Below are 13,333 nucleotides of genomic sequence, written 5' to 3'. Positions count from 1 at the left end.
CTCCCCTGTCCACCCCTTTCTTTTGTTTTTAATTGGGTGAAAAACATCTTACCATCTGAACCACTTGTAAGTGCACAGCTCAGTGACATCAAGCACTTTCACAATGTTGTGCAACCGTCGCCACCGTCCATCCACAGAGCTCTTTGCATCTTGCAAAACTGAAACTCTGTCCCCATTAAACACTCACTCCCCGTCCTGTCTCCCCTGGCCTCTGGCACTCCCTTCTGCCTCCTGTGTCTACGAATTTGACTGCTCTAGGGACCTCACACAGTGAACAAATACAGTGTCTGTCTTTCTGTGTCTGGCTCATTTCACTTAGTACGATGTCCTCCAGGTTCACCCAAGTGGTAGCATGTGTCAGAATTTCTTGCTTTGTGAGGCTCAATCATATTCCACTGTACGGATGGATGGCATTGTTTATCCATCACCCATCGATGGACACTTGGGTTGCATCCACCTTTTGGCTATTTGCTATCCTGGTAGCTGGTTCTCACCCGACCCTGCTCAGGGCAAAGGGCCACCTGAGCCTCATAGGTGTCCCACCCCTCTTTGGCCTGGGAGGGCCTTGGGGCTAGGGGAGGGGGTAGTGGTACCTCAGTCTGGCAGTGGCTCCAGCCTCCCCCTGCCCCTTGGGGCCACCTTCCCTCATCTGTCAGTCATGTGCTTCAGGCCCAGGAGCAGCAGGAGGGCTAGGGGTGGGGGGTGGACAGTGGGGTGGAGGGTTCACACCCACAGAGGCAGTCTATGCTGGTTCCTGCAGACCCCAGCCAGAGCTCTCAGTGACCTCAAGGGTTCCAGCATGCAGCTGGACTCCTGGCTTTGTGCCTAAGGCCCCTGTGATCTGACTCTCGGGTTTCACCAGGCTGTTGAGAGGTCCACTCGGTACATACCCCAGGGCCTTTGCCAAGGCTGTCTGCTCCTCCCCTCTGCCTGGAATTCCCTCCAGTCTCCACCTGAACGGCAGCTCCCCACCCCTTGCGCTCAGGAGAGGTCCTGCAGCCGGGAAATCTCTGAGGCTCCCCACCCCTCCGCTCGGAGGCGGCGTTCACACGGACCCTGGGGCATTTCCTCTTGGAGAGTCAGCCCCATTTCAGCGTGTCCCAACCTCCTGGGGGTCTGATTTGGGGGCTCAGGGCTGTCCTCCCGCTCCTACTTTTCCACGGTGCTGGCAGCCTCAGTACCTGTCCCCTCATCCCTGGGGTACTCCCGCCTATCGGGAGGAGTCACCAGGGCCGGGTTCGGGCGGGATAGGGGCTGGGAGCGCAGGTCGCGCACTTGGAAAGTGGCCACCCCAGATGAGCGGCCCTCCCCTGCAGAGATTCCAGTGCGCACCGACGCCACCCCCACGCCGGCCAAGGGCTCGGAGGGCAGTGGCCGGACCAGGACGGCGTGCACGGCGAGGCCGCGGGCGGGAGGACCTTCAGGGGGCGACGCAGAGCACATCCGGCCGGGGAGCCCCCTCCCCAGCACCTCCCAGGCCGCGGGCTCGGCCTCCCGCCCCCCGAGCGCCGCTGCGATTGGAGGAAAGTTCCGGGGCTTAGCGGCGATTGGCCGCCTGGCCCCGCCCGCCGCCTGAGGCTCCAGGGCTCCTGGAGGGGCCGCGCGGCCGCGAGCGGCGCGGGCGGTGGGGCTGCGCGGGGCCGGGGTCCCCGGCTGCTCCCGCCGCCCCCCGTGCCCGCGCGCCATGCCTTCGCCTGCGCTGCTCTGCGCGCTCTGCTGCGGCCTCTTGGCGGCGGCCGCCCGCGCCGGCTACTCGGAGGACCGCTGCCGCTGGAGGGGCAGGTACGACCCCCGCTGGAAGCCCGCGCGGGCCAAGCCCCTGGGGCTGTGCTTCCGCCTTAGGAGGGACCTGGGGGGACGGTGTCGCCCGCCCTTTGGGATGGGGGTGCTCTGACCCGGCACCAAATCCCTGCCTGCCCTCCCAGAGTCTGAGAGCGCCGAGCCTCAGTTTCCCCCTCAAAGTGGACGCGGCTGTCGGTGGCTGCGAGGGAGGGGGCTGCGCTCGTGGGGACGCGGGCCGCCCTCTCAGCGCCGCCCGTCCTGTCCCCAGCGGCCTGACCCAGGAGCCCGGCAGCGTGGGGCAGCTGGCCCTGGCCTGTGCGGAGGGCGCGATCGAGTGGCTGTACCCGGCCGGGGCGCTGCGCCTGACCCTGGGCCGCCCCGACTGGGGCGCGCGGCCCCGCATCACCTGCTTGCGCCCGGCGCGGCCCTTCTCGGGCGCCCAGGTCTTCGCTGAGCGGGCGGGCGGCGCCCTGGAGCTGCTGCTGGCCGAGGGCCCAGGCCCGGCCGGGGGCCTGTGCGTGCGCTGGGGTCCCCGCGAGCGCCAGGCCCTCTTCCTGCAGGCCACCCCGCACCCCGACATCAGCCGCCGCGTGGCCTCCTTCCGCTTTGAACTGCGCGAGGACCGGCTTCCAGAGCTGCCTCCGCAAGCCCATGGCCTTGGCACGGATGGTGAGTGATGGCCTGTCGTCCCCACTGCACAGAGGGGGAAACTGAGGCGCCAGGGTGAAGCAGCTTGTCAGAGACCACACAGCTAGTAGCAGCACCACGACAGGTTAGGGGGAGGGAGGGGCAGTCCCTCGGGATTCAGTTTAGGGAAAGAGCTGACCAGGGGCAGAATGGGGGAAGGGGAGGCCAGGCAGAGCAACCCAGGCCCCTGAGGGGCTGGGAAAGGGGCTGACGGAGGACAGAATCAAAGCCTCCGGCCAAAGCTGTCCAGGGCTCCCTGGCCCAGCGGTGACCTCCCTCCCCTCCCCCAGTCCAGTACAACAAAAGTCTAATGTGAGCCAGTTGCCATGGAGATGCTGCCCCTCCTCCCTGCAGGGCACCAGGCCCAGCTCTTTGCTCTCCTGGAGCTTGGAGCCTGACCCCACAGGGGATGGGGGTCTCTCTGTGCTGCCCCCTGGCCTTGGGCTAGAGACCCCAGAGCCCACCATAACTTCCTGCCACCCTGTCAGGGCTGGTGTCTTTGGGCCCCAGGAGGCAGCTCTGGGAGGCCACAGGGATGACCACAGGCTGGTGTGCTATGTAAGGTGGGTGTGTGAGAGCATGCACCCAGACACTTGCGCTCCAGGTAAGGCTGGGAGAGGGACAGGTAGTCCTTGTGCCCCTGTGCTGGGCACAGCCCCTGGGCCCAGGTCTGAGCATGCATGTGTCATGCACACAAGTCTGCAAGTGTCACCCTGAATGCAAAATATCTTCAGGGTGTGTGCCCACCTGCTCTCTGGGATCCCCCATTGCAATCGGGCCCTGGGTGGGGGGGGGGTCTGGTCATCTCCCCTCTTCCTCCTGCCTCTGGCTGGGGGGAGGCCTTGGTGGTCTGGGAGGGGGCAGGGCCTACACTCATGACCTCCCCTGCACGCTAGGTGCCTGCAGGCCCTGCAGCCATGCCGAGCTCCTCCTGGCCGCGTGCACCAGTGACTTTGGTGAGTGTCCCGCTGCGGGGGGAGCCTGGGGCTGGCCTCCCCTGTGTACCACTGGCCAACACGTCTCCCCACAGTGATCCACGGGACCATCCACGGGGTTGCCCACGACACAGAGCTGCAGGAATCTGTCATCACCGTGGCAGCTGCCCGTGTCCTCCGCCAGACACTGCCGCTGTTCCAGGTGGGGGGCTCTGGGGGCCAGGTGGAGGCCTCCATTCGCACCCCGCTGCGCTGTGGCGTCCGCCCTGGCCCTGGCACCTTCGTCTTCATGGGCTGGAGCCGCTTCGGTGAGGCCTGGCTGGGCTGTGCACCGCGCTTCCAGGAATTCAGCCGGGCCTACTCAGCTGCCCACGCCGACCACCGCCACCCCTGTGAGGTGGCGCTAGACTGAGGGTCCTGGGAGCAGGGTGCAGGGGAGGGGCCTGTAGGAGGGAGGCCGGGAGACATCAAGATACAACAACTTCTGAAGAAATAGCGATAACCAATAAGAACACGGATTACATTGGCCAGCGTAGCTCGAGTGTCCTGTGCCTGCACCCAGCCCTGGGCTGCCTCATCTCTCTTCATCCTCCCATACCCTGGGGACTGCTCAGGTTCCTGCTTCACAGAGCCGGAGGCAATGGTGCCTTGGCTAAGGCTGCCCAGGGAGTGAGTGGGAGTGTGGCCCATGCCCATGCCCTGGGGAGGGGCTGCTGCTGGGTGGTGGGTGTGCAGTGATCCCCCACTCACATAAGCCTTAGCTTTGCTGCTCCTGCTCCTAGTGCCAGCTGCTTCCGTGGCTCAGGGTGGGAGTGGGAAAGGGACCGTAATTCCCAAGGTCTAAGGCGGGTGGGGTCCCTTGTTGGGGGCAGCAAGTGAACACCACTCCCAGCCTGTGAGGAAGGGGTTGCAATCTGGCAGGACGCCGCCTTCCCTTAGTGGTCTGTTGCAAGCCCGGCAGAGTCATCCTGGCCCCATCCTGCCCTCAGGGAAGAATGGGCCCCTCTGTCCTGAGGCCCCTGCAACGTGCCGAGCATCCTGGAGCATCTTGATGTGGCACAGAGCCCGCGGGGTGTGGGGTCTCCCTGCGGGGTCCTGCTTGTTCCCTATTTCCGGTGGGTGGGGATGCACAATGGGGTCTCTAAGGACCGTTTCCCGCCACTGGCCCCCTTGTTGCTGCCCCTGCCTTCCTCCTCAGCCTCAGCCGCATAAAGGGCCAGTGCGCTTCTGGACAAAGCCCAGAGTCTTGAGGCTGAAAGCCCCCAGGGTGGGGGGTGCCTGTGGGGGATCCTGAACTGGGGATGAGCCGCCTCTGCTCACACCAACCCGACAGCTCCCAGGAGAGAGAGAGAGGCACAGCTCAAGTGCTGGCGGATGCCTGGGCTGAGCCCTGAATCAGCTTCCCATCCTCGCCTGCCAGCCCTCACTGGGGAAGGGGCCGCGGGTAGGGGTGGAGGCCAGGGGTCCTGCCATCTTGCAGGCAGGAACTGAGGCTGGGAGAGGGACAAGGCTGTGCAGGGCTCACACACAGGCCCCTTTCTCCAGATCGGCTGACATAGGGCCCCTAGTGTGTGCCACACCCTGTGCAGACACTCCGGATTGCCTCCAATGGCTGCCCTGGGATTTCCATGGGGCAGGCTGAAAGCTGCGATTGTGTGGGGGGCACGCTCCCTTCCTTTAGACCACCTGCTTGCTGTGGGGTCTGATGAGAATTATGGGTGCGGGAGCACTGCCACCCCAGACGGCAGGCCCCACTGGGTTTCCTCCCACTTCTGCCCGCCTCCTGCCCCGAGGCTCCTTGCTGCTCCCTCTCACCTCCCCAAATTCCCATCCATAGGGTGCTCAGGGTTCAAATGTGAGACCTCTCCTCTCTCCATCAACATTCTCTCATTGGAGAGCTGCACCAGCCTCAAGGCTTAAAATACCGCAAATGTGCAGAGGACTCTGCATCTTGATCCGTAGCCTGGACCTCCCTCCGGGACTGCAGACCCTCGCATCCTGTCTGCCCGCCTCTCCCCACTAGGGATGTCTCAGTGGTTGGGAGGAGGTGGTTGGTGTGTGCTCTTGCTCCTGTCTTGGGAGGTCTCTGCACTATCGGGGCAGGCCCCAAGGAGGCCCCTGGCTTCCTCTCCAGGGCTGAGCAGCACCCTCACCCACAGCATCTGTCCTCCTTCTCTAGTCAGCTCCCCACAGCCTCTTGTTTGGAAAGGGGCCCCTGGCCACACCTAGTGGTCACGGTGGACTACCTCTTGGACCACCCATCCACAAAAACTCAGGGTAGCTGCTCTGGGGTGAGCCCTAGGCTGGACGCTGGCCTGTACCCACCTGCCCCAGGAAGTGCCCTGAGCCTCCCATGTATACACCTAAGGTGCAGAAAGGGCAGAAGTGGGTGTGGCTAAGTGGGTGAAGGTGCTCCAGGACACGCCTTGAAAGCTTGGGTCAGGGCTCTCACTTCTGGGGAGAGTGGCCAAAGGCAAGCCGTGCATGCAGGGTGGGCACGGGAGCCGGCCTGTGGGGCACCTGCCTGCGTGTGCATTCACAGGGGTGTGCACCCGACTGCCCAGTGCTCACAGGCTGAGGAGCAGAGTGCTGGATGGGAATGTGAGCCTTGTGAGTGTGCAGTTAGTGTGTCCACTCAGTCAACAAGCTTTTATGGAGTGCCTTCTAGGTGCCAGGGATGCTCAGGGCACTGGGAATGACACAAGGAACGGAGACGAGAATAGGGTGCTGTATAGGCACGCCCCCAGCCTTGAGCCCAGTGCATACACTTCCTTTCTGGAGAGGGCCCCGTGACAGCCCCAAAGGAGACAGGACACTCTGAGCTCTGAGCCTGCCAGGGGTTCAGGTCTTGGGAGCAGGGCATTGGGGTTTCCTGCCACAGGGACACCTGTCTTTCAGGGCTGGTGGCAGCTGGGGCCAAGTGCGGACGGGGGCGTGAGGCAGTCTGCTCCGGGTGACGGCAGTGGTCCCGGGCGTGCCCACGGTGTCCTGCCGGCGCTCCTGACCAGGGCCGGGGATGGGGGAGCCAGGCCAGGGCTGTGTGCAGACCAGCCCGCGACATTCGTGGGCATTTGGCCTCAGGGAGGGCTGAGGAGGCGGCCTTGGCTCGCCACCTGGCCCAGGGCTCTGTCCCCCACTTGCCTCTCCCACCCCCAGGCTTTGCCACGCCGATGCCAGGAGCCCCCCAAACTTTCTATTGTCGACGTTTTCTGGAGGACGAGGGTCTCCTCCGCGGCGCCCCTCCGGCCCTGCTCCGGCCACACGGGTTCAGCGGGCTTCAGGAGTGTCCGGGTCTGCGGAGCCGTCGGCGCCCGGCCGCCGCCCCTCTCCGTGGCGAGCCCGTGTCCCACCGAGCCGAGCCGGGCTGCCGCCCTCCTCCCCGGCCGCGCGATCGCGGGACCCCGCTCCGCCGGCGTCCGGGCCTCTGAAGCCGTCGCCGCGCTGGATGCGCCGTCCGGGGGAGCGGGGCCTGCCGGTCGCCCTCCCAGGGCCCCAACGCCAGGACAGGCCCAAAGCCACCGTCCGCGAAGTGGCCACCGGGGCCGACTGCCGCCCGCCGCCAGCGGACACGGCGGCGCCGGAACCCGCGGGAGGAGCCGTGGGCCCCGCCGGTGCTGAACACGGACGGACCGGCCGCGCGGGCCGTGCCCGCCGCTTCCGGCGTCTCGCCGCGGCCTCCGCCGCGACACTTCCGGCGTCGCCGCCGCGGGCTGGGTAGATGCGGAGCGGGACCAAGGGGCGCGGTGCCGGTGGGGGGCGGCGGGGGGGCGGCCCCTTCACCTCTGGGCCCGAGCGTGAGGGTCTCGGACCCGAGCCGGAAGGGATGACCCTGAGCCGCGCGCGTGTCCCGCAGCTATGGAGCAGGACGACCCGGCCGAGGCACTGACGGAGCTGCGCGAGCGGCGGCCGGGCGCGTGGGAGCTGCTGCAGGTGGCGGCGGGCTCGGGCCTGGCCGCCTACGCCGTGTGGGCGCTGCTGCTGCAGCCCGGCTTCCGCCGCGTGCCGCTGCGGCTGCAGGTGCGGGGCGGGGCCTCGAGCGCCTGGGGGCGGGGCTTTCCCGGAGGGGCGGGCCAGGGCTGGGCTCCAGGGGAGGGGCCAAAACTGGGGGCGGGGCTCAAGGAGGGGCGGGGCCAGGCCTGGGGCTGGGTTCCTAGGGGAGGGGCCAAGGCTGGTTCGGGGCTCCCGGAGGGGCGGGGCCTGGGTGGAGGGCCCGGGCCCAAGTGTGAGCCGACGGGCTGCAGCAGCCGGCCGGCCCGGCTGTGCGTTGGACCTGCTTCAGGTGGGGCGTGACAGCCTCGCGCTAAGAAAGGAAGCCCAGGAGGCAGGTGCCCCCCGCCCCGTGTGAGTCCGGTTCGGGGACCGACCTGTGAGGGGCGGGAGTGGCTAGTGGACTCCAGCCCTCCCAGCCCTGCCCGTCTCCCTGCCCAGGTGCCCTACGTCGGTGCAAGCGCGCGGCAGGTGGAGCACGTGTTGTCGCTGCTGCGAGGCCGTCCTGGAAAGATGGTGGACCTGGGCTCTGGCGATGGCAGGATCGTAAGTCGTGTCTGTATGGGGGTGCGTCCCCGCTGCCCCTCCCACCAGCGCCCCTCCCCACCTCCCGGTGCCCATGCTCTCCGTGCCCACAGGTGCTGGCAGCCCACCGATGTGATCTCCGTCCGGCTGTGGGCTACGAGCTGAATCCCTGGCTGGTGGGGCTGGCGCGGCTGCACGCCTGGAGGGCCGGCTATGCCGACAGTGTCTGCTACCGCCGAGAGGACCTCTGGAAGGTAACCCTGGGAGTCCTGGACCCCCTCGGGCCCCACATCTGATCTCCACACTTCCGCTTCTGGCTTGGCTACCCTGCTGACAGCCCCAGGTGCCCCTGCAACCTGGGCGGGCTGGGGCCAGGACCCGCAAGCTGCAGTGACCCCATGCCCACGAGACCTCTTCCTCGGCTGGGACCACATTCCCTTCCGGGGTGACCTCCTCTTCTTGCAGGTGAACCTGAGGGACTGCTACAATGTGTCTGTGTTCCTGGCCCCCAGCGTGGTAGGTCTAGGGTGTGCCAGCCCAGGGGAGGCCCAGACCACCCAGTGTAGGTGCTGGGCCGGGAGAAGCTGGGAGGGGCAGCTGTGTTCTGCCCTGCCCACCCTCCCTCCTGCTCTCTCCCGCAGCTCCCTCTGCTGGAGGACAAGCTGCAGGCGGAGCTGCCCACAGGGGCCCGCGTGGTGTCCGGGCGCTTTCCCCTCCCCACCTGGCAGCCTGTCGCTGTGGTGGGTGAGGGCCTGGACCGCGTCTGGGCCTATGACATCCATCGTGGGGGGCCAGCTGGGCAGGCTGCCTCAGGACCTGGTTCTGCCTCAGTCCCCGGGGTCCCTGGTTCTCCTGTTGGCTGAGCAGTTGGACACAATAAAGACTCAGTAGGCTGTATCCTGACTCTTGTTGGGTGGAGGACTGCATGGAACGGCCCCCAGGGAGCACTGTGGGGAGGACTCCATGCTGGCCGGGAAGAGTTCTGCTCCGAGTGTATCCAATGACCAGCTAGCGGCTTCGGGTCCTTGGGCGCTGGGGCTGGGCTGCAGGTATACCCCCGACTTTCCAGGGGTCCTCTCTACCCACCAGCTTCCTCAGCCTCAGGATCTCCTGCTTGTACCTGCTTGGAGGGACCAGGCTTAGTCACCTGTGTGGCCGTGGACAAGCCTAGTGCCTGGGACTGAGGCCCGCAGGTCACACCCAGGCAACCTGCCCAAGAGCCCACCTGCCCAGGTGCTGGTCCACATACTCCTGTAGCTCCGAAAGTTGCTCCTCAGCCATCGTGGCCCGGACTAGCAGCTGTGCCCGCTCCCGTTCCAGCTTTGCCTGGCATGGGGGGTATAAGCCATGAGCCAGGGCACAGTGTGAGGAGGGGTCCCAGCCAGGCCTTGCCCACTACCTGGGTGCCACGAGAGAAGTCCTGGAGCTTTTGGCGGATCTGGGCCCAGGATGCAGCTTCCAGGTCCCTGTGAAGAGAGAGTGTGAGGGGCTGACCAGTGACCCTACTCAAGTTGAGGCACTTACATCCTTAAGGTGCCTACTGGGAGTGAGTGCGGGACAGCATGGGCCTGCCAGCCACTATGGGCCCTGTCTGGACTTGGGAGCCATCTGTGCCTTGGGGGCAGGGCAGCCCAGGCCCAGGGGGCCCACTAGCAGCTCAGGGAGGGCTAAGCTACAAAGCCAGCTTGAACAGTGGCCCCAATGTCTGTAGGGATGCTGATGGGGGCGCCTCTCCCCATGGTGGGGGTTTGCTTCCCAAAACCCTGGGAGGTAAGCCTGCACAAGCCCCTGTCCATTGCATGGTTGGCAACATTGAGGCCCAGAGGTCAGCAGGTAGACTGCTCCTGCCCCATCTAGGGGTCAGGACCTCTGCTGGCAGTCCCACCACATGTCTTCATCCTTGGGATCTCTGGGTCTCAGCTAAAATGTCCCTTCCTCTGGGAGAGCCCCGACCCTCCCATTCGAGGTCAGCACCTCTCCTGTCAGGGCCTCTCTTCGCCCCAGGCACCTGGCTTTTCTGTGACTATTAGTGTTTCCCACACAGACCGAGACCCGAGGACAGATGGGCCCCCTCCTTCACCGCTGCAACCAGAACCCCGCCCAGCAGTTAGAGTTGGCAGAATAAATGAATGACCGCCCCCACAGGCCCCCCCAACACCCACACCAGGGCACTCACTGTGGCTCTGATGTGCTGCCCTGGGAGGCTTCACCCGGTCCCTTCTGTGGGAGCAAGAGCAGCACCGTAAGCCCGCTGGACTGTAAAGGCGGCGTGGCAGATGTTCCCGGTCAGCTGAACAAAGCGGGCTGCTTAGAGGCTGTGGGGTTGGGGCTTTGCTGAGCCTGGGATGGACCCTGAGGTGAGTTCTGGGGTTCTGTGTCCCAAAGCCAGTGTGGGGTAGCAGGGAGGGGTCACCTGGGCCTGGAGCTTCCGGGGCTGCATCTCCAGCCTCGCCTGGTCCTCCCACAGGTGGCCGAGCTGAGTGATCAAATGCAGGGGCAGTGGCTCCAGGTTGGAGATGGCTGCATCAAAGGTAGCCTTGGGGGTCCCGGGTGCCCCGTTGGGGTCTGCCAGCGCCTGCGGCACACTAAACCACATGGTGGGTCACGTAGGGCCACTCCACCCCAGGTGCCCAGCTCAAGGAGAGGCCCACCTGTGGGCGGCCAGCAGCTCCTCATGCCTACGGCTCAGATCTGCTAGGCGCTTGCGGTAGGCATGAGCAGCCCGGGCCAGCTGTTGCTCACGGCTGTGATGCGCTGCCCGGATGTCCTCCAGAGTGGTGTCCAGGAATGTCCGAAGGGTGGCAGCAGTAGGTGCCTGGCCTGCATCATTTGCATACTCCTGGAGGAGATGAGGCGGGGCTGGGGCACGCCACACCCCTCCCCCCCAATCCCCTCTGTGGAGCAGGTGGGGCGGGGCAGGGCAGCAGCCAGGCCAAGGGGGTCTCCCTGAAGCCGTCCAGCACACCCAGGCCAGGCGTGGGCTCCCCAGGGCTGCCCCACTCGTGCTCACAGCCACGGCTCGGGCGCAGCGCTGCAGCCGGATGGCGTACTCCTCGTTCAGCCTCTTCAGCTGCAGCTGCAGCCGGGCATTCTCAGCCTCGGCCTGGCGGAGCTGGCCTTGGCAGGTGGACAACACCTGGGGATGGAGGCGGCTCTGAACCGATGTCCGGTGAGGTGGACCTTTGCTAAGCTTGCAGGGTCCCCTACACCGGATCTCAAAGCAGGTAGTGCTGGGCCTCACCACGGCTTGTGCAGCCAGGCGCTGCCCCGCTGTCCTGGCCTCCTCTCGGGCTCCCTGCAGCTGCTGGCCCAGGGCTGCCCTGCAGACATGGACATGAGGCTCAGGTGGCCCTAGCGTGGGGGACTTCCTCTGCCCCTTGGGTACAGTCACTCTGTGAACTGTGCGCTGCTGGGCCTTCCCCATCCTAGGTGAGGCAGCCACTCACACGCGTGTCTCCAGTGCCTGCTGCTGGGCCTTGTGCTGCTCCAACGCCTGCTTCACTTTTTCCTGCAGCCATGGGGTGCACAAAGGCTGGCTGGATGAGACCCTAAGCTCTGGGTCCCCTGCACTGCCTCACCCCCACCCCAGGCCAGGAGAAACCTGGACAGACCCCCGGGCTAGGTGGCTGCACACTTCTGCTGTTCCCCAGCTTCTGCCGCTCCTTCTCAGGGGTCAGGGAGTCCTGGAGCTGCACCTGTACAGAAGGGAGAGCCGGTCCCAGCCTCGCTGTGCCCCTGCTGCACCCCTGTTCAGCTCCCACCCAGCCCACCCTGCCAGGCTCTCCATGCGCTCATTGTGACCTGGAGTCTGCGGCGGTCAGACTGTCCTTGCCCATTGGCCTTGCACCCGAGCTCCTGTGCTGGCACCTGGCGGTGCCCTAGGTCAGCCTCTGCAGGGGCTGCTCGCTTTCTGTGCAGCTCCAGCTCCAGCACCCGGCTCTCCAGCCGAAGGACCTGTGGGGTGACCAGGGTGAGCAGGTGCACCTGCAGGGCAGCCACCTGGGGCAGGTCAGCATCCCTCTGGGCACACACAGGGACACAGCACACATGGGACAGACGGGGCTCACAAACACTTTGTGAGTGTGCACAATCACAGCCAGACCCCTCATCGCACTGGTCCTAGGTATACACTCCAACCCACCCCCTTGCTGGGCTGGCACACGTGGGCACACATCAGTGCCCACCTCGCTCTTCAGGTCGAAGATTTCCACCTCGTGCTGCTCCCGCAGGCGGTGGGTTGTGATCTGTAGGTCGACCAGCTCCTTGGAGATCTGTGGGTGGCCAGGGTGAGAGGTGGGCTCCGTGGGAGCCCTCCGCCTGCCAGCATTCCAGGGCCCCCACACCCACCTGCAGCCGCTGCTCCTCACTCAGCTCGAGATCTGAGGGAAGCTCTGTCTCAAGGCTGGTGGCCCAGGCTGGGGCGCCCCCAGGGACTCCTGGCAGCCAGTCATCCGCCTGTGGCAGAACCTAGGGAGGCACCACCACCCATCCCCCAGGTGGGTCTCAGGCCTGGGCTGTGGCCTTCACTCCCATGGAGCCACCAGCCATCCACCCCCACACGGAGCCTGGCTGAGCTGGGGCAGCCCCTCCCATGGCCAGGATCAGGCCCAGGACATGGATACTTGCGTCTCTCCTAACCTCTGAGGGGACAGGGAGGACCCCCGACCCCAAGAGCAGCAGCAACCTAGGAGGACTCACATTCTCAATGGCCCGAGGTGGGGCCCCTGGTCTGGGGCCTGTGGCCACCACACGCTCCATAGGCAAAAGGAACTCTGGCCTGCCCCAAGCCTAGTGCTGCCTCATTTAGTGGCCTGTTGCTGGGACACGGTGGTTTGCGTTGCCAAGGCCCCTGTTGGTTCCCAGAGACTGCCAGGGCCCCACCCATGAGGGCAGGCAGGGCAGTTCAGTGGTTGGGGAGGTGGTGGGACCTCTCTCAGCTCCTTCCATACACGGCGACCCATTTTTTCTGGCTTCGGTTTCCTCATCTGGGAAATGCAAACCAGACCCTTGCATTTACCCGGGGTGCGGATGGAATCAGGGGTGCACGAAAGCGCCCAGCCTGGGGAGGTGTGGGACAGCGCGTACGGAGTGGAGCTGCCCGTGTAGTTACTGTTGGCTGCCCTGTCCTACCGTGTGGGTTCGCACACTCATTAGGCGCCTTCTGCGTGCCTCTTGGTGCTGGCTCAGTGGTGGGACGGGCGGGCGAACAAACTGGACAGCTCCCCGCACCCCCAACCTGAGCGAAGAGGGTGCAGACATCCCAATCAGGGACCGGGGGACTCGGGAGGGCTGGCTCTGCCCCGGCGCCTGGAGGGCTTCGCGCAAGAGGTGCCATAGCGCCGGGCGCGGCGGGGCCGGACGTGCGCGCGCCCCCCCACTGGCACGCGCGCGCTCCCTGGCCGTGCTCGCGTCCCCGC

General features: G+C 65.7%; 3 protein-coding genes across 15 annotated transcripts; 2 read left to right on the top strand and 1 right to left on the bottom strand.

The window, feature by feature from the left end:
• Positions 1-1,383: 1,383 nt before the first annotated feature.
• On the top strand, positions 1,384-3,932 carry METRN (meteorin, glial cell differentiation regulator). Its single transcript, XM_014848892.3, has 4 exons — positions 1,384-1,782; positions 2,051-2,451; positions 3,366-3,425; positions 3,500-3,932. Exons 1-4 carry the CDS (start codon positions 1,685-1,687, stop codon positions 3,814-3,816), a joined length of 876 nt encoding a protein of 291 aa, XP_014704378.1. The 5' UTR covers positions 1,384-1,684; the 3' UTR covers positions 3,817-3,932.
• Positions 3,933-6,350: 2,418 nt separating this feature from the next.
• Positions 6,351-8,813, top strand: ANTKMT (adenine nucleotide translocase lysine methyltransferase). Of its 2 annotated transcripts, XM_044746821.2 has the most exons (6): positions 6,351-7,118; positions 7,258-7,421; positions 7,833-7,937; positions 8,030-8,170; positions 8,382-8,432; positions 8,558-8,813. In XM_044746821.2, exons 2-6 carry the CDS (start codon positions 7,260-7,262, stop codon positions 8,777-8,779), a joined length of 681 nt encoding a protein of 226 aa, XP_044602756.2. In that variant the 5' UTR covers positions 6,351-7,118; positions 7,258-7,259; the 3' UTR covers positions 8,780-8,813. The 2 variants fall into 2 exon arrangements, with proteins under 2 accessions (XP_044602756.2, XP_070341403.1); XM_070485302.1 differs by lacking the exon at positions 6,351-7,118 and having other exon boundaries at positions 7,128-7,421.
• CCDC78 (coiled-coil domain containing 78) lies at positions 8,789-13,314 on the bottom strand. Of its 12 annotated transcripts, none has more exons than XM_070485291.1 (14): positions 13,047-13,314; positions 12,264-12,383; positions 12,101-12,187; positions 11,718-11,870; positions 11,528-11,611; positions 11,363-11,424; positions 11,158-11,236; positions 10,927-11,052; positions 10,568-10,755; positions 10,330-10,501; positions 10,093-10,136; positions 9,316-9,382; positions 9,166-9,242; positions 8,789-9,039 (listed from the first exon to the last, which is right to left on the bottom strand). In XM_070485291.1, the coding sequence occupies exons 1-14, from the start codon at positions 13,173-13,175 to the stop codon at positions 8,925-8,927; spliced, it is 1,503 nt and encodes a 500-aa protein (XP_070341392.1). In that variant the 5' UTR covers positions 13,176-13,314; the 3' UTR covers positions 8,789-8,924. The 12 variants fall into 12 exon arrangements, 8 of the variants coding, with proteins under 8 accessions (XP_070341392.1, XP_070341393.1, XP_014704379.3 ...); XM_070485292.1 differs by having other exon boundaries at positions 8,789-9,036; XM_014848893.3 differs by lacking the exon at positions 13,047-13,314 and adding an exon at positions 12,615-12,819 and having other exon boundaries at positions 9,142-9,242.
• Between the last annotated feature and the right edge of the window lie 19 nt (positions 13,315-13,333).

Source organism: Equus asinus, chromosome 14 (genome assembly GCF_041296235.1).
Source record: "Equus asinus isolate D_3611 breed Donkey chromosome 14, EquAss-T2T_v2, whole genome shotgun sequence".
NCBI classification, from domain to species: domain Eukaryota; kingdom Metazoa; phylum Chordata; class Mammalia; order Perissodactyla; family Equidae; genus Equus; species Equus asinus.
Note: the sequence above shows the minus strand (reverse complement) of the source record. Positions and strands in the feature narration are given on the sequence as shown.

Excerpts from the sequence above, each read along its gene's own strand:
- METRN (XM_014848892.3), top strand. The coding sequence starts at position 1,685 with ATGCCTTCGCCTGCGCTGCTCTGCGCGCTCTGCTGCGGCCTCTTGGCG. Across the intron at positions 2,452-3,365 it reads CCATGGCCTTGGCACGGATG|GTGCCTGCAGGCCCTGCAGC; the intron begins GTGAGTGATGGC and ends CCTGCACGCTAG. Across the intron at positions 3,426-3,499 it reads CGCGTGCACCAGTGACTTTG|TGATCCACGGGACCATCCAC; the intron begins GTGAGTGTCCCG and ends GTCTCCCCACAG.
- ANTKMT (XM_044746821.2), top strand. The coding sequence starts at position 7,260 with ATGGAGCAGGACGACCCGGCCGAGGCACTGACGGAGCTGCGCGAGCGG. Across the intron at positions 7,938-8,029 it reads GCTCTGGCGATGGCAGGATC|GTGCTGGCAGCCCACCGATG; the intron begins GTAAGTCGTGTC and ends CCGTGCCCACAG. Across the intron at positions 8,171-8,381 it reads GCCGAGAGGACCTCTGGAAG|GTGAACCTGAGGGACTGCTA; the intron begins GTAACCCTGGGA and ends CTCTTCTTGCAG.
- CCDC78 (XM_070485290.1), bottom strand. The coding sequence starts at position 13,175 with ATGTCTGCACCCTCTTCGCTCAGGTTGGGGGTGCGGGGAGCTGTCCAG. Across the intron at positions 9,383-10,092 it reads GGCAGCACATCAGAGCCACA|GGACCTGGAAGCTGCATCCT; the intron begins GTGAGTGCCCTG and ends CTCTCTTCACAG. Across the intron at positions 9,037-9,141 it reads GTGGACCAGCACCTGGGCAG|GTACAAGCAGGAGATCCTGA; the intron begins GTGGGCTCTTGG and ends CCCTCCAAGCAG.